This window comes from Lactuca saligna, chromosome 2 (assembly GCF_052625555.1).
Source record: "Lactuca saligna cultivar CGN05327 chromosome 2, ASM5262555v1, whole genome shotgun sequence".
Taxonomy (NCBI): Eukaryota; Viridiplantae; Streptophyta; class Magnoliopsida; order Asterales; family Asteraceae; genus Lactuca; species Lactuca saligna.
In genome coordinates, this window is record NC_136418.1 from 137329622 (window position 1) to 137356714 (window position 27093).

Here is a 27093-nt window from a genome sequence, read left to right on the forward strand (position 1 = left end):
GAGTTTCTTGTGATAATTAGGGATGAGCAAATGGACCGGGGAACCGGCCGGAACCGGAACCCGATGGAACCGGTCGGGTCGGGACCGGGACGTTATTTTTGTGGATTTTTGGAACCGGGAATCGGTAGGAACCGGAACCGATATAACCGGAACCGGTAGAACCGGCAAAAACCGGAACCGTATTATGCTATTTTTCAAGGACCGGTTCGAACATTTGAAGACACGACAAGAACCGGTAGGAACCGGGAACCGGTAGAACCGGAACCGATAGAACCGTCGGGCCAGTTCGGTTCTTGATTTTGGCCGAAGCCGGTTCCCGGTTCCGGTCCGGTTCGGACCGGTTCCAGCTAGTTCGGTCATTTTGCTCATCCCTAGTGATAATAATGTAAATATCACATAGTTGAAGGGATTCTTTGTAATTTTGTGTTGATATATATTATTATATAATGTCTTGTTTTATAGGGGTTAGTAAGATAAGATAAAATGTTCAATAAGAAACACAAAATATATTCAACCGTTCGTTAAAGAGTTGATTGCTATTAGTTCTTACTTTTCTAGATCTTATCTGTAGAGATAGTTCTTGTTCACATATGTATGTGAGTGGTATCGATAAGGTTAGTATCTTTAATCTTTTGTATAGCTTAGAGTGAGATTTCTGAATGTAATTAAAAGTATTCTAAGGATTCTTGATCAACAAAAAAGTTCTTTCCTGAATCCGATTGAAATCCTGTTTTTTATCTAAACATAATCCCATATCATTAAAAGAGAAATTTGACGCTAGAATATAAGGCGATGAATACTCCATTCTATTGTCAGTTGGTTTTAAAAAATAGAACCTCATGCAATTTCATATTTTGATAATTTTGAGCGTCTCCCGTACCAATTGAAACTTTATGAGTAGTTTGGTAGTTCACCAGCATTATTACAATGTCAATTTGATGACAACATATTTTAAGATTAAAAGTGACTATTTTACAAAATTTTTTGATTGGTAATCAAACAAGTTGGTATCAGTCAAATAAAATAATGAATCAAGCCACAAGCCACATGAAGAACATCGACCAAAGGGTGAGTGATATAGAAGCCAAACCATAAGACCACAACATAATCACTGAACATTCACTCTCACCAGCTCCAAATAACTGTGTTATCGTACCTACCAATAAAGACCATTTTAAAAAAATTCACAACTTGTCATCATTATTCATTATTCATTATCCAAGAAAAACAAATAAAGAAATTTCAAAAACATGCAATCGCATATGTCATACCAATGTTCATCGCAGGTGGAAGCGCAAACTGTAGGAGAAGAACAAATAGATAAAGAGGATCTGCATGCACTAAGCCCACATAAACAGCTCCCTTCACGATTAAAATGCCAAAAAGTGGCAACACAACTAACCGAACTGTTACAATTCCAAACACAATTGGTAACGAGACACGAGATGATCCTTTCAAACCTGCAAAATGCAAATTGTGTCTACTAATTTCAATCAACTGAATACATGAAAACTCAGTTATATAACAAATCTAAGTTTACTTACCTCGTAAGAGGTTAGCACCCAAAATCAATGTAGTAGTTGGGATTGCGGCATCCCTGACACATGGGAATAGGATCCATTAGTGTTAATTAACTAAGTTTCTTTTGTTGTGGATTCCATGCATGATTCCATATTATAATCCGACCCACAAAATGAAGAGAAATTCATGACACCTACTAAATGAAAAATCTGGACATAGTTTAAAAGACTATACCCTACTAACGATGCAGAATCTTGTATCACCCGAAGAGGAGCTGTAGTGCCTATTAATAGCCTGCGAATTGGCGCGATTGTTCCCACAATGAAACCCACAATCTTTATGATTAAAAAGAAAGAAATTGTTATGTGTGTGCATACCTTCCAGGTTAAATAGGACAATAAATATGACAAGTGTAACTTTAACTCTATTCTTTGTGTACATGAATAGTATTACTATAGTTTTGGAGTAATTAATAGTATTTATTGTTTTGATATAGAAAATAGAGCATGTTAACTCTAGATTTTACACCTAAGATAGAGTTGGATTGGAAATGTAGCTTTAAGGGTTAGTGTATACCGCTCCATTGGTTGATGGTGCGAACAACACTTTTAAATTAACCAGTCTTGAAATATACCCCAAATGTTGCTTCATTCTATCTAATACCTGATGCACATAACATTTTAAATTTTTTGTAAGTTCATATCGGACATTATGGATCACTCCATTGAAAGCAAAAAACAACCTTCACTGTTCCCTTCTTGTTACCAGGAATAAGTGAAGATGATTGAAGCAAGGTTTCAGTCAAATCCTCTTGTATGATTACTGTCTCTTCGACAACAGTGTTGCTAGTATCTTGGGAATGACCCGAGAATATCCGTACTTGGTTGTACACATAAGTCCACAAATATATGGCTCCAATCTGATGAATGTATATATGTTGTTATGATATATAGAGTTTAAATTAACAAATAATCACCTAGAAATTTTCAATGTAAAACTACATACTGCCAAAGATAATGAAGCATAAGCCATGGCATACTCATGGCAAACATCAGGATCACCAAAGGGACTTCCTTTCTCTTTGCATACAGCTGGGATTATAATCAAAGGCAAGTTTCCCATGTTTCCTATCATTCATAATCAAGAACCAAAAATTTAAAAATTTGTCAACTTATAGGAGTTTATTTATTTATGCTCTTAATATAAAGTAATATATATTCATCAGGATGCAAGCAATTTACCAGCTGCACATGCACCTAGGATGAGGCCCTTTAGATGTTTCGGTGGTTTAGTGATTATCAAAAGCACCCATCCAAGTGCTGACCCAATTATGAATGTAATAAGAATATTCAAAGGCATAAACCACCTGAAGTTTTTAATTAACAGTTAATCTTCACACAGCGACAACAGAATTAAGAACCCATTGAAGAAAGATTACATAGAAATGATGCTTTCGAGAGTGATTGTTCTAGCAAGATTGTTGCCCACAAGTGCTGGATTGAACACAAAGAACACAATCTGATCAAATAGGAAGGAGTATTATGAGTTTCAATTCAGAAAATCGTATCTTTAATCATAGAAATTTCTTTAATCGGCAAAGACTAAAGAGAGACTCGAAATTAGAGCCATAAAATCAAAATCGTTGTATACTAGTCCAATGATCACAAAAATCGAATCTTTAATCAAATTGGCAACTTTCTTGAACATGGGCATTTGAATTCCATAATATGAAAAACTGAATCTTCCATTAAACTACCAAGATTTTGTACTATTAGTAAGCTTAAGCAAAAATGGACCCCAAAATGTACGGTGGACTAACCCTAAAAAGCAATACCGACTTGTACATTACAAGTCAACAATGCACAACCGACGATCTCTAACTTAAATTGCCGGCGTATGCTTTCTTGAATAACTAAAGCGGAGTTAAAAACTTACATTATTGACTTGCTTCCTTGTACTTTGTCCCAAGATATCAATAGAATCCAGTGCAAGAAATGCGCCAAGTGCAGTAACTATCAGAACCTTGAGAATAGGCATAGAAGCAGCAGAAAACAGATCCAGAAATCCCATCTGTAAAACAAACTGTTTTCAGAAATCCCAAAAAAAAAGAAAAGATATAATCAAAATCTGATTACAATTATGAAGTCAAAGAACTGGTGTATGTAAAGAAAGTGAAGAAGAAATAGGGGATATAGTGATCTGAAATTTTAGGGAGCGTTATGATATTAAAAGAAAACAAAATACATGCATGTGCAAAACATGAGTAGAGATATTGAAACTTCAAGAAAGCAATCGGTTATATTTTATTGATAAAATCGTGAAAGCATCTGCACAACAAATTAAGGGAAAAAGATTGTTACCTCAAGAATCAAGATGGTGTATTATATTTATTAAAGGCGGTTCTTTTCTACAAATTTAGAACTGCTAAGTGTCAAATCTGCAACAAAAAGTTGATTAACTTAAAAACGATAGTTAATATGGAATGAGATATGAAACAAATATTCCTTTGGTTTTTTTGGGAACTCGCCCCTCATGGATGGATGAATTAAGAATCAGAGACAAGCTGACATCAGGGTTTGACGATTTAGATTCAAAGAAATTATAGTTCAATTCTAACTTTTTAGTGGGAGATAAAAGACGAAGAATCCACAATATTATATTATAAGAAAACAAGAATATTGAAGAGATCAAACTTCACAGGATATGATACGATTGCTGCCAACTTATTTAAAATATAAGAAAACAAGAGTGAAAAGATCAAAGTTCAGAGGATATGATACGATTTTTGTCAACTTATTTCCAATATAAGGAAAAAAAGCATGAAAAGATCAAACTTCAGAGAATATGATACGGTTGCTGTAACTTATTTGCTTATTTTCTCGATATTTTATTTATTTGTTTTTGTTGTTTTCTTCTGTCTGTTATGGCCTTATGTATGGGTATAGTTTTATATGGATCACATTGGATGCACATGGAAAACCTCATGGCTAGAACCGGTGTACATTTGAACCGGTATATATATCAGACCAGTATTTTGAATAACCATTTCAATTTTAACCGGACTTCATGTTTTTTTACTAGCTAGCCGTTATATAACATGCAGATTCGAGAAAACGGCTGTTTTGGCCTATTTCTAGCGGTTTATTGCAGTCTTATGCCCCTCTGGTATTATAAATAGGTGTTGATTCATTTGGTTTCAACACCTTGCAAAAATATCCTTATTGTCAATGTTTTTTACAATTTCGATCCTTTTTCTTGAAATGACATCCTCTCAAGCTTTGGCTTCCGTAGGAACCGCGACACCTTCAAAAAACTATACCGACCACACTATAATGGAAATTAAACCAACAATATGAAAGAAATACTTAGTAGCAAAGGCTCGGTGCAAGCGATGTTGGAAGTATTATGCAGCTGCTAGCAATTCTACTTTAAATACTCATAAAGATAGTTGACAATGTTTTTTACAATCAGACGATACAAAATGCCATCAACTGACTAACACCTATTTTACTTGTAGAAAAATACCGATAAAGATTTGTGCTTCTTGCTAAAGATTTGTGGTGACCATAACATACTGCATGACTGATCTATTATGAATTCAGTCTAAACATAGCCATGCATTTGATGTCAATTAGTTACGAACAATGTTCGAGAACACCAAAGCACAACAAACTGCAGATCAAATGATCATGCATCTCCGTTTGAAGAATATAAGATATTACTATCTTTTAATTACTTGTGAAAGTTTCCATTAAGTAATCTCTAAATGTAGGTTATTCCAATACTTAATCTCTATCAAGTACATATGAGTATTAGTTACATCTATATGCTATGTCCATCTCCATGGACAATTTATTAATACCTCATGCTAGTCGTGAATCGCTACTTACTTTCAGAAGTATGTCCGACTATCGAGGCTTTGAATAATTTTACACTAAGGAAGTCAAGTAAACGTAAAAATGGAACATAGTAATCAACTAATGAAAATGATTGCACCCATCATACATTAAGATCTTTACATAATAATCTTCAAATCAGATAAAGATTTATTGTAACAGCCCGAAATCCAGGTAAGCTTTATGACCCTTCTATTTTGGAGAGTTGGCAAATTAGTCCCTTATAGTTGAAAGGTGGATTGGTGAGTATGCTGGGCGTACTGGGGTGTACGCTGCGCGTACTCACGCGCTTAAATTGAACGCAGACTCACCCGGGTACGCTGAGCGTACGCAGGGTTTACGCTGGGCGTAGCGAGCCCATATGCAAACCCTAATTTCTTACTTTTGCACTATAAAAGGAACATGTAGTCCTTTGCCCTAGCCACCATATCCACTTGAGTGAGTCCTCAGAGAGCTGAGATTCGTGCTTTAGCTTGTGTGTGTGTGTTGAGCTTGAAGTTATCTTTTCAAGGTGAAGAAGGAGAAGAAGGAGCCATTTTTGGAGCTAGAAGTTGAAGAACAAGTGTGGATCTGAGTTCTACAGTAGTTGGAGATCCCTTCTAAGGTAAAAAGCTCAAAGCTTTCCTTGTTCTTCATAAGTTTTTCTTTTTGGACCATTTCTAGGGTTTTTGGTTCAAAGTTGGAGACTTTGTGTGCAAAGAGTCTCCATGAGCTTAGATCTAAACTTTTCTAGTGTATATTGTGTTGAGGATTCATAAAAATCCAGTCTTGGACGTGGATCTTGTGTCATGCATGAGTTATAGTCTCATTATGGAAAGAGGAAAGGTGTTTTGAGCACAAAGTGACCTTTACAGCCATGCAAAGGCTTAAAGCTTTCAACTTTATGGATTAAGTCATATTAGAGGAGTCAGATATGAAGTTGGATGCAAGTCTTAACCGATTAAGACCTGAATGAGATGGATAAGGAAACTGGGCATTACGCTGGGTGTAATCCCAGTACGCACGGTGTAAGGGGCTGCGTACCCCAAATCTGTGAAGGCTCCGGGTACACTCAGCGTATACGTTTGGTACGCGCAGCGTAACCCAGAGGGTTGACTTTTGTTGACTTTTAGGGTTTGGTTAACTTTAGTGTAATTGAGCCAAGTAAGGGGTAAAATGGTCTTTTACCTTCCTGAGAGTGATTAGAGGGAATGGTCTAGCCTAGGCAAATGTGTTAATGTTGAGTGTTATTTCATATGATTAGCCGAAGGCTAGATCTTATCACACGGAGTCCGAGATTTCTGAGATTTACGAGTTACTAAGCTACACGAGGTGAGTCTTCTCACTATACTGTACCTGGAAGGGTACCTATATGTGACCGGAATGTCTGGTATGCTATAAGATATATGCATTGTATGCTATTAGTTGCCTGTTTTGTATGCGTTATGTATGCTATGCTTGATATGGGCCGGAAGGCATTATGATATAGGTCGGAACGCATTATGATGTAGACCAAAAGGTCAGGGAGTTATGGACCGGAAGGTCAACACAGGTAGGACCGGAAGGTTTATTGGGTTAGGACGGAAGTCCCCTGAGACACATGGACCGGAAGGTCATGGTCTGGAAGGGTGTATGTGTGTAAGTGGTATATTAGGGAACTCACTAAGCATTTATGCTTATAGTTATTGTGCTATGTGTTTCAGGTACTAGCGAGGACCGTGGGAAGGCGCCGACATGACTCGTACACACACACACACACGGGCGGATTTGGATATAATTGTTCTTGGGATTTGACATGTTTTGTATTATGAATATGTTACATTGGATTTTATGGTTTGTCTTGAATGAAATTATGTTTTAAAGAAATGAAAATTTGTTTTGAAAATTTACGTTGTTACAAGATGGTATCAGAGCCTTGGTTTGAGGGACTTGGATGCACCTTTGGGCGTATCTAAACTCAAACTGAGGATTTGAGAAATTTTCAACAATAAAAGAACCAAAATTTCTAAAAGAGCAAGGAGTTTTGAAACAAACAGAGCAGAGCAGTGTGTACGGTCAGCCAGTGCCCGAATGGTGAATCCCTAAAATACCCTTACATTATGTATTATGAGATATGCTATGTTATGTTATGCATGCTAGAGTAGGCTAGGTATTCATGTTAGGACTAGAGTGGCTTGATTTGTGATGCCTTAGCCTAGGAGATTTCTGCTGCTATGAGATGCCTTGCGAGCGAGTAGGTAGCCAATGCATAACGAGAATAGAGTACTTGTGATCCGGGATCCAAGGAGGAGGACTTGGGGTGAATACTGATACGGTGTGGTCAGTAGTATAGGGCCCGTACTACTAAAGACACCAGATCAGTGAGCAGCCGAAGTAAGAATCTTTTGGGTATTGGAGGACAAGAAGGGTAGCATTATCGAGTGCGAGTATGTTCAGTTGAGTGTCTGATATTTTTATGTTGTATTTAAGAGGCATCATGGTTAGGACACGACACACACCTGAGAGCAGTGGGGTCAGTGACAAGGAGATCTGTCGATTGATTCATGAGAAGGTGGTTGCTTCCATTTGAGCTGAGATTCCAGAGATCTTTAGGGACATCAAGACCACACTGATTGAGACCTTTGACGAGCGGTATGTAGCGGTGACTGAGGTTGCAGCTGCTGCCAGACCTCAGGGAGGTGACACGTTGTTGTTTCAGGAGTTCAGCAACACGAAGCCACCAGAGTTCGATGGGATGCAGGACCCGATTGCTGCGATGAGATGGATCTTTGACATTGAGGGATGTTTCTATACGTGTTCTTGTCCAGAACACTTGAGGGCGCGGTTCGCTTTAAACTAGCTTCGCTTGGGAGTGAAGGATTGGTGGAAGTTCGTGACGGCGAGCTTCACTCTTGCAAAGATTTCAGCGATGGCCTGGGAGAGGTTCATTACCACGTTCAGAGATGAGTATGTTCCCCCGGTGGAGAGGGAACGGTTGGTTTAGGAGTTCTTGACCCTCAAGCAGGGTAATGATTCGGTTACTGTGGTTACCCGGAAGTTTCATAAGAGGGCGATGTTCTACCCTGAGCAGGTGTCTACTGAACAGGCACGAATGAGCCAGTATTTGGGTATTTTGAGGAGGGACATTCGAGAGTTCGTGTCGAACTCGACGCATCGTACATTTGCTGAGCTTCAGGAAAATTCCTGGAAGTGGGAGATCGAGTTGGAGACTCAGGACAGGGAGGAGGCCGAGTCTTAGAGGATGGATCGGTGACCGGCTCAGTCTCAACCAGCAGCCAAGCGGGCCAAGCCCGCTGATTCAAGGACTGGAGGCCAGAAGGCCGTACTTGCGGGAAGTGCGGAAAGGGTCACGAGGGGGCTTGTCGATAGGGTGCTTGCTAAAAATGTGGAAAGGAGGGGTATATCGCCAAGGATTGCCCCCAACGGATTTATGGTTTGCTTCCATTGCAACCAGACAGGCCATCAGAAGGTCGAGAGTCCACATTTGCATCAAGGGTCAGCGCAGGGATCTGCACCTGCTTCTAGGGTTACTGAGGTTCGATCAGTGAAGGCCGAGGCTCCGAAGGCTTGTGGGAGAGCTTTCTAGTTGACACCAGAGGAGGTCCGCACAACACCCGATGTTGTGCTTGGTATGTATTCTTCTCCCTATTTATTTTAGGCTGAGATATTATGCTTATATTATGTTATGCGTAGGTACTTTTCTTGTGAATTCTGTACCTGCCTTAGTGCTATTTGACTCGGGTGCGAGTCGATCTTTTATGTCGTTAGTTTTCAGTCATCATATCAGTATTTATCGAGAGGCCTTGAGCCGACCTCTTCGAGTTTCTATAGCTAACGAGTGAGCAGTGTATGCCACGGATGTGATTCGAGGATGTATCCTTGAGATCTTCGGTGTGAAGTTCCCGATAGATTTGGTCCCGATTGCGACGGGGGATGTGTGTGTTATAGTGGGCATGGATTGGTTGAGCCGATTTGGAGTTGTTATAGACTGCGAGCGTCAGTTGGTGATGATACGAGACCCTAGTGGGGGAGTACTTACAGTGTACGGTGAGGGTACCCGTCTTGAGTCAGCATTTTTGTTCGGCTGCTAGGGCGAGACAGTGTTTAAAGCAGGGTTGTAGAGGATTGGTGGCCTATGTGATGGATACGCGATTGGTCGCTGGGAGGCCAAGTTCGATTGATGAGGTCCCAATTGTGTGGGACTTCCCTGACGTTTTCCCCGAGGAGTTGCCAGGTGTGCCTCCCGAGAGGCGGGTGGAGTTTCGTATCGACTTGTTGCTTGGGGCGGAACCTATTGCCAAGGCACCCTATCGCCTTGCGCCGTCCGAGATGCATGAGTTATCCTCGTAGATTCAGGAGCTGTTGGGAAAGGGGTTTATTAGACGGAGTAGCTCACCTTGGGGAGCGTCGATCCTTTTTGTCAAGAAGAAGGATGGTTCACACCGGATGTGTATTGATTACCGGGAGTTGAACAAGCTGACGGTCAAGAACCATTATCCATTACCGAGGATCAACGATTTGTTCGATCAGTTGCAGGGAGCGTCTTGGTTCTCCAAGATAGACTTGAGGTCGGGTTATCATCAGATGAGGATTCGGGATGAAGATATCCAAAGACAGCGTTCAGAACTCGTTATGGGCATTACGAGTTCGTGGTGATGCCTTTTAGGCTCACCAATGCACCAGTCGCGTTCATGGATCTCATGAACAGGGTGTGCAGACCGATGTCGGATCGATCGGTGATTGTTTTCATCGATGATATCTTGGTATTTACGAAATCCAGAGAGCAGCATGAGGAGCATTTGAGTGAAATCCTCGGAGTTCTGAGATATGAGAGGCTTTATGCCAAATTCTCCAAGTGGGATTTTTGGTTACGGGAGGTCAAGTTCCTAGGGCATCTCATTAACCAGCAGGGGATATTGGTCGATCCGGCCAAGATTGAGGTTGTGATGAGTTGGGAGGTGCCGAGGTCACCTACTGAGATCAGGATTTTCTTAGGACTGGCAGGCTATCATTGGAGATTTATCAGGGATTTTCCAAGATCGTCGTGCCACTCACCAAGTTGACCCGGAAGGGTGTTGCATTTTCTTGGGGTCCGGAGCAGCAGACCTCGTTCGAGACACTTTGCTAGAGATTATGCGAAGTTCCAGTGTTGGCCCTTCCAGAAGGGATGGAGGATTTCCTGGTATATTGTGATGAATCGATATCAGGGTTAGGAGCGGTGCTTATGTAGAGGGGGCATGTGATAGCATATGCATCGAGACAGCTAAATCCTCATGAGTCGAGGTATCGCACTCATGATCTGGAATTGGGGGTTGTAGTGTTCTCCCTCAAGATCTGGTGTCACTATTTGTATGGGGTTCGGTGTACGATATACACAGACCATAAGAGCTTGAAGTATTTGATGGATCAGCCCAACCTGAATATGCACCAGAGGATATGGTTGGATCTAGTAAAGGATTATGATTGTGAGATCCTGTACCACCCGGGAAAGGCTAATGTTGTAGCCGATGCCCTGAGCCGTAGGGCGGAGGGCGGCCCGATATGAGATATTTGCATGAGATTGACAGTGATGACTCCGGTATAGGACACCATTCGAGGGGCCCAGGCGGAGGTCGTGAGACCGGAGAACCGCAAGAAAGAGTGAGTGATCGGGCAGGTATCGGAGTTTGTTACCGATAGTCGAGGACTTATGACCTTCCAGGGTCGGGTTTGGATATTGTTTGTGGGCAGAACGCGTACCATTTTGATGGAGGAGGCGCATAGATCGAAGTTCTCAATCCACCCCGGGGCCACTAAGATGTATTTGGACCTGAAGAAGGAGTATTGGTGGCCCTGTATGAAGAGGGATGTTGCATGGTTCGTACAGAGGTGCTTGACTTGTTGCAAGGTTAAGGCCGAGCACCAGTGTCCGCATGGTAAGTTGCAGCCGTTAGAGATTCTCGAGTGGAAGTGGGAACAAATCACCATGGATTTTATCACCAAATTACCGAGGACTGCCAGGGGTGTCGATGCGATTTGGGTGATTGTGGACACGTTGACGAAGAGCGCTCACTTTCTTGCTATCAGTGAGAGCTCTTCTGCTGAGAGGCTAGCATATTTGTACATGAGGGAGGTGGTATTGTGGCATGGAGTTCTGATCTCGATTGTTTTAGACCGAGATGTTCATTTTACTTCCAGATTTTGGAATAAGTTTCACGAGAAGTTGGGTACGAGGCTGCATTTCAGTACCGCATACCACCCACAGACGGACAGACAGAGTGAGCGGACGATTCAGACGCTCAAGGACATGCTCCGGGTATGTGTACTGGATTTCGGCGGGAGTTGGGACACGTATTTGCCCTTGGCAGAGTTTTCCTATAACAATAACCATCACTTGAGCATTGGTATGCCAGCTTTTAAGTTGTTGTATGGAAGGAGGTGTCGTACCCCCATTTACTAGGGCGAGATAGGGCAGCGTGTGATGGGTAGTACGGAGATAGTGCTTCAAACGACAGAGCAGATACGACAGGTCAGGCAGAGGTTATTGACCGCTCAGAGTCGCCAGAAGAGTTATGCGGATAGACGACGATCCGAAATCAAGTTCCAGGTTGGTGATTTCGTGTTCCTGATGGTATTTCCTTGGAAAGGAGTGATCCGATTAAGGAAGAGGGGCAAGCTGGGACCCCGGTATATTAGGCCGTTTAGAGTGATTGCAAGGGTGGTCAAGGTTGCCTATCTCTTGAAGCTACTTGCGTAGTTTGACCAGATTCATGATACCTTCCACGTGTCGCAGCTGAGGAAGTGTATTGCCGATGAGTCGACAGTTGTACCATTAGAGGATATCCAGGTGGACGCAAGTCTGAATTATGCCGAGAAGCCGATCGCAATCTTGGATCGGAGGATCAAGGTTCTGAGGAACAAGGAAGTGCCCCTGGTTCAGGTCCAGTGGCAACATCGGATAGGGTCCGAGCTGACCTGGGAGCGAGAGTCAGAGATGCGGGTGCAGCATCCGGAGTTGTTCGCAGCATGAGACTTTGAGGGTGAAGTCTGGTTCTAGTGGGGGAGAATTGTAACAGCCCAAAATCCAAGTAAGCTTTATGACCCTTCTATTTTGGAGAGTTGGCAAATTAGTCCCTTAAACTTGAAAGGTGGGTTGGTGAGTACGTTGGGTGTACGCCGCGCGTACACTCGCGCTTAAATTGAACGCGGACTCGCCCGGGTACGCTGGGCGTGCCCAGGGGTTACACTGGGCGTAGCGAGCCCAGATGCAAACCCTAATTTCTATCTTTTTCACTATAAAAGGAACATGTAGTCCTTTGCCCTAGCCACCATATCCCCTTGAGTGAGTCCTTAGAGAGCTTAGATCCGTGCTTTAGCTTGTGTGTGTGTTTTGAGCTTGAAGTTATCTTTTCAAGGTGAAGAAGGAGAAGAAGGAGCCATTGTTGGAGCTAGAAGTTGAAGAACAAGTGTGGATCTGAGTTCTACAGTAGTTGGAGATCCCTTCTAAGGTAAAAAGCTCAAAGCTTTCCTTGTTCTTCATAAGTTTTTCTTTTTGGACCACTTCCAGGGTTTTTGGTTCAAAGTTGGAGTCTTCGTGTGCAAAAAGTCTCCATGAGCTTAGATCTGACCTTTTCTAGTGTATATTGTGTTGAGGATTCATAAAAATCCAATCTTAGACGTGGATCTTGTGTCATGCATGAGTTATAGTCTCATTATGGAAAGAGGAAAGGTATTTTGAGCACAATGTGACCTTTACAACCATGTAAAGGCTTAAAGGTTTAAACTTTATGGATTAAGTCATATTAGAGGAGTCAGATTTGAAGTTTGGATGCAAGTCTTAACCGATTAAGACCTGAATGAGATAGATAAGGAAAATGGGCGTTACGCAGGGCGTAGTCCCAATACGCGCGGCGTAAAAGGCTGTGTACCCCGATTCTGTGAAGGCTCCGCGTACGCACAACGTACACATTTCGTACGCACAGCGTAACCCGAAGGGTTGACTTTTGTTGAATTTTAGGGTTTGGTCAACTTTAGTGTAATTGAGCCGAGTAAGGGGTAAAATGGTCTTTTACCTTCCTGAGAGTGATTAGAGGGAATGGTCTAGCCTAGGTAAATGTGTTGATGTTAAGTGTTATTTCATACGATTAGGCGAAGGCTACATCTTATCCCACGGAGTCCGAGATTTCTGAGATTTACGAGTTACCGAGCTACACAAGGTGAGTCTTCTCACTATATTGTACCTGGAAGGGTACCTATGTGTGACCGGAAGGTCTGGTATGCTATAAGATATATGCATTGTATGCTATTAGTTGCCTGTTTTGTATGCTTTATGTATGCTATGCTTAATATGGGCCATAAGGCATTATGATGTAGACCGGAAGGTCAGCGAGTTATGGACCGGAAGGTCGACACGGGTAGGACCGGAAGGTTTACCTGGTTGAGACGGAAGTCCCTTGAGGCACATGGACCGGAAGGTCATGGTTTGGAAGGGCGTATGTGTGTAAGTGGTATATTGGGGAACTTACTAAGCATTTATGCTTACAGTTGTTGTGTTATCTGTTTCAGGTACTAGCTAGGAGCGTGGGAAGGCACCGGCATGACTCGTACACACATACACAGGCGGGTTTAGATAGAGTTGATATTGGGATTTGACATGTTTTGTATTATGACTATGTTACATTGGATTTTATGGTTTGTCTTGAATGAAATTATGTTTTAAAGAAATGAAATTTTTTTTTTGAAAATTTATGTTGTTACATTTATAATGTATAAGTTCCCAAATCAAAATCAAACTAAGCTAAATACACCCAAACCAATTTATATGCAATTCTAATGCCTATCGACCTAGTATAAGAATCATGCTTGGTTTGTGACAAAGGTTTAATAAATGGATCGGCAAGGTTCTGTCGTAATATAACTCTAATGGCTATGATATCTTCATCTTCGAAAAACCTTAGAATAAAAATTTAGGGTTTGTGATGGAGATCTAGATACCAACTTGGATCGTAATATCACTTTCCTAACTGATATTTCTTCTATATGTTTGGGTTATAAGAATTCAGCCTAGGATAACCCAAGTGGACACTTGCAATTCTAAGCACAGAAATTGTAAGCCAATATGCTAGAGGATTCTGTGAAAGTATGATGAAAAACGAGAGCTTAAGATCGAAACCCTCTTCTGAAGAGGAAGAATTGTTTATATATTAAACGAGATTAGAGGTTCATTAGGATTGGACCGTTATTAGTTGCTTTGGAAGGACGTCATGATAATCCAGATTTAATGAGGATTTAGGGTTACTAAAACTAACGAGTTTTGTTAGTTTTACCAGCCAGGGGCTCTTCCCCTTGGACCTCGCTAGGGGTGCTGCCCATTTGGAAAGCCCGGACTCCTAACTAGTCGTCGAACCGACTTTTAATTCAATCTTATACATATGTGCACTCTGCACAACCCCGTACTATATTAGAGTACAAATTATGAAGCCACTTAGCTCACATGTTAGTTCCAATTACTTAAAATGACATGGCGACACTAAAATCACCAACAATCTGTAAAATCCCCATTTTCACGGACAGAAAAAACCGATTTTGTTTATACTTTATAAAAATCAAACTATCTCTTTAATAAAAGTGTTACGGAATTTGTTCCCAGTAAAACATGATAAATACGTTATCAAAGCATTTTCGTAGGAAAGTATTTTTATTCATTTAAAAACATTTGGGATGTCATCATCAATACAAAAATATAAGCATAAACAGAACTTACATTCATTATCACTAGTGATTTATATCTCCATAATCTCTCAGTGTAATGTGACTTCATATCAACACCTGTGATATAAATAAAATGTGTGGGTCAGGTTGGGAAACCTGGTGAGTACATAGCGTTTTCAACCCACAATAATATAATTATTATGTTTAATCTTCAAATAATTAATCACCCCAATTACCCATCCCCATTATCTTCTTTACTCCTAAGAATCAACTATTCCTTGTTCATTTATTCCTAAGGATCATCCTAAGGAATTGACATGAAGTCCATCGTTACCAAGGTTCATAGATTACAACTGGTGAACACGTAGTCCAAAACATCTGGTGAACACTTAGTTCAAAAATAACTAGTTAACACACTTAGTTCAAAAATACCTAGTGAACACACCCATTTCAAAATACCTAGTGAGTACCTAGTTCAAAAACACCTACAGGTTACGAGCCTGCTAGTATTCCACTGTACTGTCTAATATAGTCCATGGTCATCATCTATACTCCACTGGATGACTGGATCACTGTCAACATTGATGACTTTCATCGTGTTATCATACAACAACTATTTCATCTACCCACGTTTTACCTAACAAATTTTGTAGATACAAAGTACATATACAGTTTAAATCATTTAAAACATGTATAAAAATGTTTCACCCAGCATAGACAACAAGTATTCAAACAATATGCACAAATAGCACATAATTTATATTAAAATACTTCATATCTATGTGTAAGATGAAATGGACTATGCACTCACTTGAAAAGGTGGTGACTTGGTACTCGGATGGCAATTCGTTTACTTTAAACAACTCCATTGACAGAACCAAGTAGCATTACCACTAGAGTTTAGTCTAATGCTCGACGAGACTAATTAATAGTCTAACTATTATTAATATTATATAAGCATTAATACAATACTTTTCACCTACTATGTACAGATAGGGGCCAGACATGGAACACCGGAGGGCAGGATCATTTTGGCATATAGCACTTTTGTAATCCAACAACCCAAGCGGCCCTCCAAACCAGATTCCCCATACCGCAAGTGGTTAAAAAGATATTATAACAACACTTATATAACTCATAATAATAGCCTAAATATTTATTATAAGGTCTTAATATCATTACTATATTTAAATAAAAACTATATTTAAAACAGCGTATGCGTATCGTACCTACGAGGGGGTTTGGGTAGAAGTCGGGCTCTGCAGGGGCAGAACTTCCGAGCCAAAAGCTCTTCTTTTCGGAGCCGTCGAGCGCTCCGGGGCTTTCTTCTAGCGCTAGTGGAGTTTTGGGAGGTTTAGAGAGAGTGTAGAGAGAAGAAACAATGGAAAAGATGTGAAGAAAATGCGGGTGGGAGAGCTTCTATTTATAGGGTGAAATATAGTTAAACTTGGTGCCACATGTCACCATCTGGTGGCAAGACTTGGGGAGAAAGCAATGGCCAAGATTGTGCCATGTCACCCATTTTTGCACAACACACTTTCGACCTCTAAAATCCATAACTTTCGCATATGAGTTCCATTTGTTATGTTCTTTATATCCATGCGTAGGTAAAAAATAAGATATAGAACTTTCATTTTGTCTCCGTCGGCTAATTCTCGGCCAATCTTAAATTTAACAGTCGGAGGAGATTGTATAGTTAAATGTCCGCGTAAAATTCATAACTTCTACATACAGACTCCGCTTTCATCTGTCTGTTTATCATTGAGTTCCTATTAGGGAGATCTTCAACTCTCATTTAGGTCGCATAGGCCAAAAATCGCTCAAACTAAAATTTGATTTTCGGGTCGTGTACTACTACGCCAAATCTTAGAAAATTCATAACTTCCTCATACGAAGTCAGATTTAGGCGTTCTTTTTTTGTATGTTCTCGGTTTAATGTATACTACAACTTTTGTTTAGATCACTAAGGATAAAAATTCATCTATCGTAAATTCTCTATTTACGTCTTCCGGTGCCGTGTCGGTTTTGCCGTAAAACTTCGACGTGTCATAACTTCTTCGTTATAACTCGGATTTCAGCGTTCTTTATATGTACGAAACCCTTGTAACATATAATACAACTTGGATACAATCCTTCTAAATAATATTTCATTAAAACTCATTTTTGACTCTTATTGTCTCTAAATTGACTAGCCTGGATCTGCGGGCGTTACAATTATCTCCCCCTTAGGATGATTACGTCCCGAAATCATTAACATAACACGATAGTATAATGAATCCATACGTTATCTCTTCATCCTAGGTAATAATCGTAACTTCTATGTTTCTTCCAATGCGTATCTAGCTCCTGGTCTTCTTGACTACAAGCGGTGCTTGATCTTGCACCCGTTCTCTATGTCTTGTTACACTTTCAATCAGGACCTTCGTGTCACAAACTCACTTTTTATCAAAGACTCCTTCTTCTTCTTAACAAACTTAAGATAAGCTTATTTGATATCCATGATAGACCGATAGGGTCAAATCTCATCGTATGTTGCAACACTCAAACTCAAGTTTCTTAGAGTCAAATTCCAGAATGGAATATGATTTCCTTCATGTTTTAATGTGATATAATGATATTTTAACATGTAGCATTTCTAGCTACCAACTTCTTTAACTAGCACGATACTTCTATTGACCGCTTTGATTATCTTTCACTTAAATCTTCTGGCTTAAGTTAGATGCTACATCGAACTTGGTTCTCTGAACCATGTAACATACTCATCTTAGTCGGACTCAATTTGATATGACCACTAGGGTCGAAACAACACTCATCTTCTTAATCATTATCGAAACGATGGTTACAACATACTTGAATAAAACGAAATTAATTACTAGCTTCTTGGTAACCTTGTGACTTTCCCTGATCCAGGTGCGAGTCCTATGCTTCCGGTAGTATAGGCCTCTAATACCATTCACACCTACTCATACTCGTCCCAAGTATTGTCTCGTAGTTTTCCAAGTCACCATATAAGAAAATCACATAACAACTTAACACACCTAATAACAAAACAACAAGTTTTATATTATTCCTTGAAATGCTTACATAGGTGTTCAAGTTTACCCTGGACTATGCCTCTAATAGGCTACACCATGCAATACTATCCTCACGACTATTGCATAACTTGATGAAGTCCTCATCCTCGATTCCGCACGTTGTTTTCTACTTGATCGAGAATCATGTGGAATGCCCTTGGCATTGGTGGTGTATTTGTCCTTGCTGCTTCATTCTTCTTTGGGCAATTCTTTGAAAGATGCCCTCCTTTTTTACATTCTTAACACACCCTCTTGTTGGATGTACACTCATTGGCGTAATGTCCAGACTTTCCACACTTGAAACATGTTACCTCCTCGTCGCATTCTACAAAGTGTTTCTTCTCGCATTTATCACACCGTCTTGCTTCACCTCCTCCTCCTCCATATTTAAGGAATTTTCTCTTCTTGTTGGAACTTGAAGATCGTACATGCTTCCTTTTCTCGCCAACTTCAGCTCTCTCCATACCCTTCTCTCTTATCTCGGTCTCCACATTCTTAGCAGCCCAGATGGCAACTTTCAGAGTGGTTGCTTGCTTGACCATTGGACCAAAGTCCACTGGTAATCCGTGGGAAAACTTGTTGACCTTGGAGCGCTCAGTTGGAACTAGATAAGGAACGAGCTTCATCTTCTCCGTAAAACTTGTAGCATAATTGGTGACACTAGAATTCATTGTATATCTCCAGAAGATCCTGCTTAGAGCAGTATTGCATCTTTAATTGCACTAGGAAATCTTCCCAAGACATCTTGCTTGCTTCTCCCTTTGGCATCGTGTTAGCTAGTAGCTTCCACCAGCTCAGTACTCCAGACTTTAATAGAGGGACCACAAGGGCGATCTTCTGTTTTTTGCTACACTCGCAACTTTGAAACATTGTCTCCATCTCGGAGATCCAGTCCATAACTTCCACTAGTGATGGATTTCCAGAAAGACTCGGGGGGTTTGGATGCCATGAAATCCTTGTACTTGCATCCACGTCCATCATTTCCTCCATCCTGATTGTTTCGTCTAACTATCGGTGGTTTGGCTTGACTAACCGTCTCACTATAGTTCCCTCCTTCTGACTGCCCATCGTTCAACTCGGGCTATTCAATAGGCATCGTAAGTTCCTCTCGATTTTGTTGTAGTAAATGCCTTGTTTCCTCCATTTGACGATCCCACATCATTTGGATCATCGCTTGTACCCCGGCCATTATGATTGGCTCAGGTGCGATTACTACAATAGGTATTTGTTCAATCATTGGGGTTTGTTGATTCATATTTCCATTTGTGTTCCCGACTCCACTTCTGGTTCTTAACATTTTGATCTATACACCAAATCAGACGACTGGTGTGTAATGACGAGAATTAAGATAGGAAAGATTTTATCTATGATTGACGTATAAATCCCCTTATCTCTCTGAAAAGTTATATGCCGGTTCTAATACCGTAATTAAACGTTTAGTAACCTGAACACATAAAGTTTCCAGATCCGGCCGGCAATAGACCATAGATCCGATCATATAATGCATATCATAAATCATTTAGCACATAAAAGCATGTTAGGTATTTTCCCCCAAATAAGCTAGTGTTTGTATCTATTTAGGTCTATTACCTAAATTTATTAGACACAACCCTCACATTCATTGCTTAGGATTTTAAGTTTAAGTCTAGAAATAAATCTTTATTCCTAGTTCGCTTAAACTAATGCTCTGATACCAACTGTAACATCCTCATTTTCACGGCCAGAAAGGACCAATTTTGTTAATGCTATATAAAAATTAGAGTACCTCTTTTAACAAAAATGTTGTGGAATTTGTTCCCAGTAAAACATGATAAATACATTATCAAAGCATTTATGTAGAAAAGTCTTTTTATTAATTTTAAAACATTTGGGATGTCATCGTCAATATAGAAACATAAGTATAAACAGAACTTACATTCATTATCACTAGTGATTTATATCTCCTTAATCTCTCAGTGTAATGTGACTTCATATCAACACCTGTGATATAAATAAACTGAGTGTATCAGGTTGGGAAACCTGGTGAACACGTAGTCCAAAACATTTGGTGAACACTTAGTTCAAAAATAACTAGTGAACACACTTAGTTTAAAAATACCTAGTGAACACACCAAGTTCAAAATACCTAATGAGCACCTACTTCAAAAACACCTACATGTTACGAGCCTACTAGCATTCCAATAGACTGTCTAGTATAGTCCATGGTCGTCATCTATACTCCACTAGATGACTGGATCACTGTTAACATTAATGACTTTCATCGTGTTATCACACAACAAATATTTCATCTACCCATGTTTTACCTAACAAATTTTGTAGATATAAAATACATATACAATTTAAATCATTTAAAACATGTATAAAAATCTTTCACCCAACGTAGACAATAAGTATTCAGACACTATGCACACATAACACGTAATTTATATTAAAATACTTCATATTTATGTGTAAGATGAAAGGGACTATGAAATCACTTGAAAGGGTGGTGACTCGGTACTCGGATGGCAATTCATTTACTTTAAACAGCTCCTTTGACAGAACCTACTATCATTACCACTAGAGTTTAGTCTAATGCTCGACGAGACTAATTAATAGTCTAACTGTTATTACTATTATATAAGCGTTAACATAATACTTTTCACCCACTATATACAGATAGGGGCCAGACATGGAACACCAGAGGACATGATCTTTTTGACATATAACACTTCTGTAATCCAGCAACCCAAGCGGCCATCCAAACTAGATTCCCTGTACCGCGAGTGGTTAAAAAGATATTATAACGACACGTATATAACTCATAATAATAGGCTAAATATTTATTATAAGGTCTTAATAGCATTACTATATTTAAATAAAAACTATATTTAAAACATCATAGGCGTAACTTACCTAAGAGGGAGTTTGGCTAGAAGCCGGGCTCTGTAGGGGCAGAACTTCCGAGCCAAAAGCTCTTCTTCTCGGAGCCATCGAGCACTCCGGGGCTTTCTTCTAGCGCTAGGGGAGTTTTCGGAGGTTTACAGAGAGTGTAGAGAGAAGAAGAATGGAAAAGGTGTGAAGAAAATGCGGGTGGGAGATGTTCTATTTATAGGGTAAAATATGGCTGAAATTGGTGCTACATGTCACCATCTGGTGGAAAGACTTGGGGAGAAAGCAATGGCCAAGATTATGCCACGTCACCCATTTTCGTATAGCACACTTTCGACTTATAACATCCATAACTTTCATATACGAGCTCCGTTTTTGACGTTTTAATATAAAAGCGTAGGTAAAAATAAGATCTACAACCTTCATTTTGACTCAATCGGCTAATTCTCCACTTATCTTAAATTTAACAGTAGGAGGAGATTATACTGTTAAATGGCTGCTTAAAATTCATAACTTCTATATACTGACTTAATTTCCGTCTGTCTTTTTATCGTTGAGTTCCTATTAATGAGATCTCCATCTCTCATTTAGGTCGTGTAGGCCAAAAACTGTTCAAACTAAAATTTGATTTTTGGGTCGTGCACTGCTACGCCAAATCTTAGAAAATTCATAACTTCCTCATATGAAGTCATATTTGGGCGTTTTTTTGTTTGTATGTTCTTGGCTTAACGTATACTAAAACTTTTGTTTAGATCACTAAGGCTAAAAAGTCATCTATCATAAATTCACTATTTACGTCTCCCGATGTCATGCCAATTTTGCCGTAAAACTTCGACGGGTCATAACTTATTCGTTATAACTCGGATTTCGTTGTTGTTTATATGTACAAAACCCTTGTAACATATACTAAAACTTGGTTATAATCCTTCTAAATAAACTTTCATTAAAAACTCATTTTTGATGCTCGTTGTCTCTAAATTGAGTAACTTGGATCTGTGGGCATTACACAATCCTCCCTCATTTTAGTGTAACCCTTGAACAAACATAACCTTATCAAACAAACCAAACTAGTACATAACTAAAATATCGAAACGATTGAATTTCCACTTAGTATCATAGATTTGCAAATACTCGAAAATTAGGGTGTTCTAAGAATTGAACCCATCAACCCATTTGAATACCAGAAAGTAAAATACATACTAGTTTATTGAATTTCTAGCAAAATACAACTTGACACTATTATAAAGTCGTGTGTCCTAATTCTCTCATGATCGTATCAAGGTCAAGTCCACAACTTCTTGAAATGAGGCTACACTTCACAATCACGTAGGTAACTCCTTTCCATGTATATGCACATACATTTATCAAATAAATTATTAAGAAGTTAAACTTCAACCTAGCTACCTTGTAGAACCAAACACATACCTAGGATGAATACTTCATGTGTTCCAATCTATAAGTATGAGCTTTCCACATTGAATTCAACTCCTAACATCATATTAGGAGGGGATTGGGTGTCTCATCATTATAAAATTAAATGGACTTTAATCCCATCCCGATTATAGACTTGTGCACTAAGTCTCTTGTCAGACCTTTAGTCAAGTGATATGCTAAATTTTGTTGCAATTTCACAAAATCAAACGAAATCACAACATTCATGATTAGTTCTCTAATCATACTATGTTTAACACCTAGGTGTCTAGACTGCCATTATAAACCTGACTATATGCCTTAGCCAAAGCGGCATCACTATCACAAAGGATAGAAATAAGTGCTATTGGTTTAGACCACCAAGGAATCTCATAGACTAAATCCCTTAGCCACTCTGCTTCATTACTAGCAGCTGCTAAAGCAACAAACTCAGATTCCATTGTCGAGTTTGTAATGCAAGATTGCTTGTTGGAAGCCCAAGAAATGGCACCCCCAAGCAAGAATACCCAACCAGAAGTTAAGGAATGGTCCTCCATGTTGGTTATCGAACTTGCATCCGAATGACCTTCTAAAACCGAAGGACTTCCCAAATAACTCAAGCCATAATCAATGGTTCCCTTGAGATACTTGAACACTCTATTCACTTCCTGCCAATGTTGAGCACTAGGACTACTAGTATACCTGCTCAACTTACCCACAACAAAAGCAATATCAGGTCTGGTACTTGTCATGGCATACATCAAGCTACCAATAGCCTTAGAGTATTCCAATTGTCAAATGGGAACGCCATTATTTGGCATTAATTTCACACTTGGATCAATAGGAATACTCACAGGAGAACAATCGGTAAAATTAAACCGTTTGAGAATTTTCTCAATATAATGGCTTTGAGTCATCACCAATCCTTTGTTCATCCTCTTAATTCTTATTCCAAGAATTACATCTACCTCTCCTAAATCTTTCATGGAAAACTTGGATGATAACAATTTCTTTGTTTCATCCACTTGATTTTGGTTGGTACCAAAAATCAACATGTCATCTACATATAAGCAAATGATCACTCCGGCTCTAGTAGCATCATCAAATCTACTATAAACACATTTGTCACATCAAAATTTGTCTTGAAACCAAAAGACAAAATAACCTCATCAAATTTTTGATGCCATTGTTTAGGCACTTGTTTTATCCCATACAAAGATTTGACAAGTTTACAAACAATATGCTATTTACCGGGCATAATGAAACCTTCTGGTTGTTTCATGTAAACTTCCTCGTCAAGATCACCATTTAAAAAGGTTTTTTTCATATCCACTTGGTGAATAACCAGATTGTGGATACTTGCCAAGGCAACCAACAATATAATAGTAGAAATACGTGCAACTGGAGCATACGTATCAAAATAGTTAATGTCGGGTTATTATCTAAAACCTTGAATGACTAATCGGGCTTTGAATTTTTCAATAGTCCCATTAACATTTATTTTCTTTTTGAAATTCCATTTGCAACAAAGAGGTTTAGAACCTGGAGGCAAATCAGACAACACCCATGTGTTGTTCTCAAGAATTGATGACATTTCATCATCAATTGCTTCCTTCCAAAAGACACTATCATGAGACTCTATGGCCTCTTGATATGTCTTAGGATCATCTTCAATACTATAGCAATAAGAGTATTCAAGATTAAATTTTATCTCTTCAACCTTCTACCAAATACAGTTGGAAGTCGGATTCGAAATTTTTTGCAATATCGCCTCTTTTGCTTCTACGAAGATCTTGTGGTTCTTGCACGATACCACCATCTTGACTTTCTGAATTTGGCTCTTTATTAGCACCAAAAGTCACATCCTTAGGCCTTTGAATCGATGAAAACCGCATCTCATCAAAAGTTGCATCCCGTGATTCGATAACAGTGTTAATTGAAGCCGAATCATTAGGTTCTATTACATAAAACCTATATGCCTTGGAACGTTCAACATATCCAATGAATATGAAATCAATTCCATGTTCTCCCAAAATTTTCTTTTTGGGCTCAATAAGTTTTACAACTGCCTGACATCCCCAAACTCGAAAATAGCTCAAATTCGGCTTGGGATTGTTTTGCTCCTTTTATTTGGAACCCTATTTAACAAATAACATGCCGTTAACATGGACTCTCCCTAGAATCCTTCACTCAATCCCGAGTATGATAACATCAAGTTTACCATTTCCTTTAAAACTCGATTTTTGCATTCAACAATACCATTCTATTGGGGGCATGTAAGGTGTTGTGGTCTCATGAATGATACCTACTGATTGAAATATATGGGATCCATATATTCACCTCCCCTATCAGTCCTAAGACGGTTAACTGGAATGCCCAATTGCAATTCCACCTCGGTTTTGTATATTTTGAATTTATCTAAGGCTTCCTCCTTAGTATATAACAAATACACATAGCAAAGCCAAGTGCAGTCATCAATAAAGGTGACTACATACTTTTTATTTCTCAAAGAAGGAGTGGAATGAAAATCACACAGATCACTGTGTATAAGTTCCAAAACAACTGAATTTCTAGTGACATTAGGAAATGACTGTTTTGTTACCTTTGTAAGCATGCATGTTTCATATTTATCAGATGTCATATTAAAGGCTGGAATTAATCTATCTTTTGACATTTCATGCATCCTTTTAAAGTTAACATGACCTAATCTTACATGTTAAAACACAGATTTATCAACATTAGAAGCAGAAGATACAAATGCAGAATTCTAAAAAAGTAATAATTTGTCAATAATATTCAAACGAAACATTCTATTATTTAAATATCCAAAGCCAAAAGACATTCCACCCTTAGATAAAACAAACTTATCCGACTCAATAACTTGTTTAAAACCATCAGAATTCAAACAATTAGAGCTAACAAGATTCTTGAGAATCTTGGGAACAAACAAAACATCAAATAACCTAATTGTCATTCCAGAAGTAAATTCAAGACACACGACACCAAAACCACAAATAGGAATAAAAGAATCGTCTCCCATTTTCAGCACTGAATCATCTTCAAGCAGAGTTAATGTTTCAAACATTCATTTATCCTTGCATACATGGTTCGTTGCTCCGGAGTCGATTCACTAAGCAACATCATCATCATGCACATAGAATGATTCAGGGATAAATGAAACATAATAAACATAATTCTAATTAGAATTATCAAAGTTAGTAAAAAACTGACCTCCTTTAACTTGGGCCAAAGACTCGTTCACTTTCCTATTGGTTCCACTGTTTCCAACACCATTGTTTCCCAAATTCACACAACAATCAGACTTGCAATGCCCAACTTGATTACACCTCCAACAAATCAAATCCTTTCTCTTTTTTGTTGGAGTTTCTTGGGACATGTTCTTTCTTACATTTACCATGTCCTTTGCGGTTCTGGTTCCTTGGTTTGTTTTCAACCATATGAACCGAGGGTTGTCCATGTTCAACGTTTCCTTTGGCTTTCTTAAATTTGTCACTTTCCGTCGCATGAAGAGATTCTTCAATACGAATGTGACTAGCAAGTTGAACCAATGACAGTTCCTCCTTTTGATGTTTCAATTTTTGTGTGAAGTCTTTCCAGGATAGAGGCAGTTTATCAATGATGGTGAACACATCAATGAATGCATCCATATTCATATGGTGCAGTTTAAACTGAACGTATATGCCAAGGAGTTCATTGTATTGTTCAGTGACAGACCTTGAATCTTCCATCTTATTATTATTAAAGTCATTAACCAGAAACTTCTTGCTAGAAGCATCCCCAGTAATATAATTCAGTTCAAGGGTGTCCCATAACTCCTTGGCACACTATGGATATCAAATAAAGCATTAGACATACTGTTCAGAATGTGACCTTTGCAAATCTAGTCATTATTATCCCACTTTTGTCTCCTTCTTGTCTCTTCAGCTGTCTCAGCAATAACTTCTGCATGCTTTGCTGGTCTTGGAGTAGTCAGCACGCATGTTTCTTTTAGAGTGGAGTTAATGCCTTCAAACTTATCCAGCTTGGCAAACTTAGTGGTCATCTCGCGGATTGAGTCACCCATCTCCAGAAATAGAAATATCAGTTCAATTGTAGGGAAAATTTAGGGTTTGTGGTGGAGATCTGGATACCAACTGGGATCGTGCTATCACTTTCCGAATTTATATTTCTACCTTATGCCTGGGTTACAAGAAATTCAGCCTAGGATAATCCAAGTGGACACTTACGATTCTAGGCACAAAAATCCTAAGCGAATATGCTAGAGGATTCTGTGAAAGTATGATGAAAAACGAGAGCTTAAGATCGTAACCCTCTTCAGAAGAGGAAGAACTGTTTATATATTAAACAAGATTAAGGTTTCATTAGGGCTGGGCCGTCATTAGTTGCATTGGAAGCAAGTCATGATAATCCAGATTTAATGAGGATTTAGGGTTACCAAAACTAACGAGTTTTGTTAGTTTTACCAGCCAGGGGCTCTGCCCCTTGGACCCCGTTAAAGGGGCGCTGCCCCTTTGGAAACCCCGGGCCCAAGGGTGCTGCCCCCGGACCCCGGACCAATCGTCGAACCGACTTCTAATTCGATCTTATACATGCGTGCACTCCGCACAACCCCGTACATATATTAGAATACA

At 39.3% G+C, this 27093-nt stretch overlaps 1 protein-coding gene and 1 pseudogene across 2 annotated transcripts; both read right to left on the reverse strand.

Annotated features, from left to right (window-relative positions):
• Nucleotides 1-949: 949 nt before the first annotated feature.
• On the reverse strand, nucleotides 950-4331 carry LOC145029117 (protein PIN-LIKES 3-like). Of its 2 annotated transcripts, none has more exons than XM_078977737.1 (11): nucleotides 3882-4331; nucleotides 3457-3591; nucleotides 2960-3039; nucleotides 2763-2887; nucleotides 2527-2648; nucleotides 2264-2440; nucleotides 2098-2184; nucleotides 1756-1856; nucleotides 1545-1597; nucleotides 1272-1460; nucleotides 950-1156 (listed from the first exon to the last, which is right to left on the reverse strand). In XM_078977737.1, the coding sequence occupies exons 2-11, from the start codon at nucleotides 3589-3591 to the stop codon at nucleotides 1032-1034; spliced, it is 1194 nt and encodes a 397-aa protein (XP_078833863.1). In that variant the 5' UTR covers nucleotides 3882-4331; the 3' UTR covers nucleotides 950-1031. The 2 variants fall into 2 exon arrangements, with proteins under 2 accessions (XP_078833863.1, XP_078833864.1); XM_078977738.1 differs by lacking the exon at nucleotides 3882-4331 and adding an exon at nucleotides 3657-3763.
• An 18391-nt stretch (nucleotides 4332-22722) lies between these two features.
• On the reverse strand, nucleotides 22723-23193 carry LOC145030136 (secreted RxLR effector protein 161 pseudogene; annotated as a pseudogene).
• Nucleotides 23194-27093: the final 3900 nt, after the last annotated feature.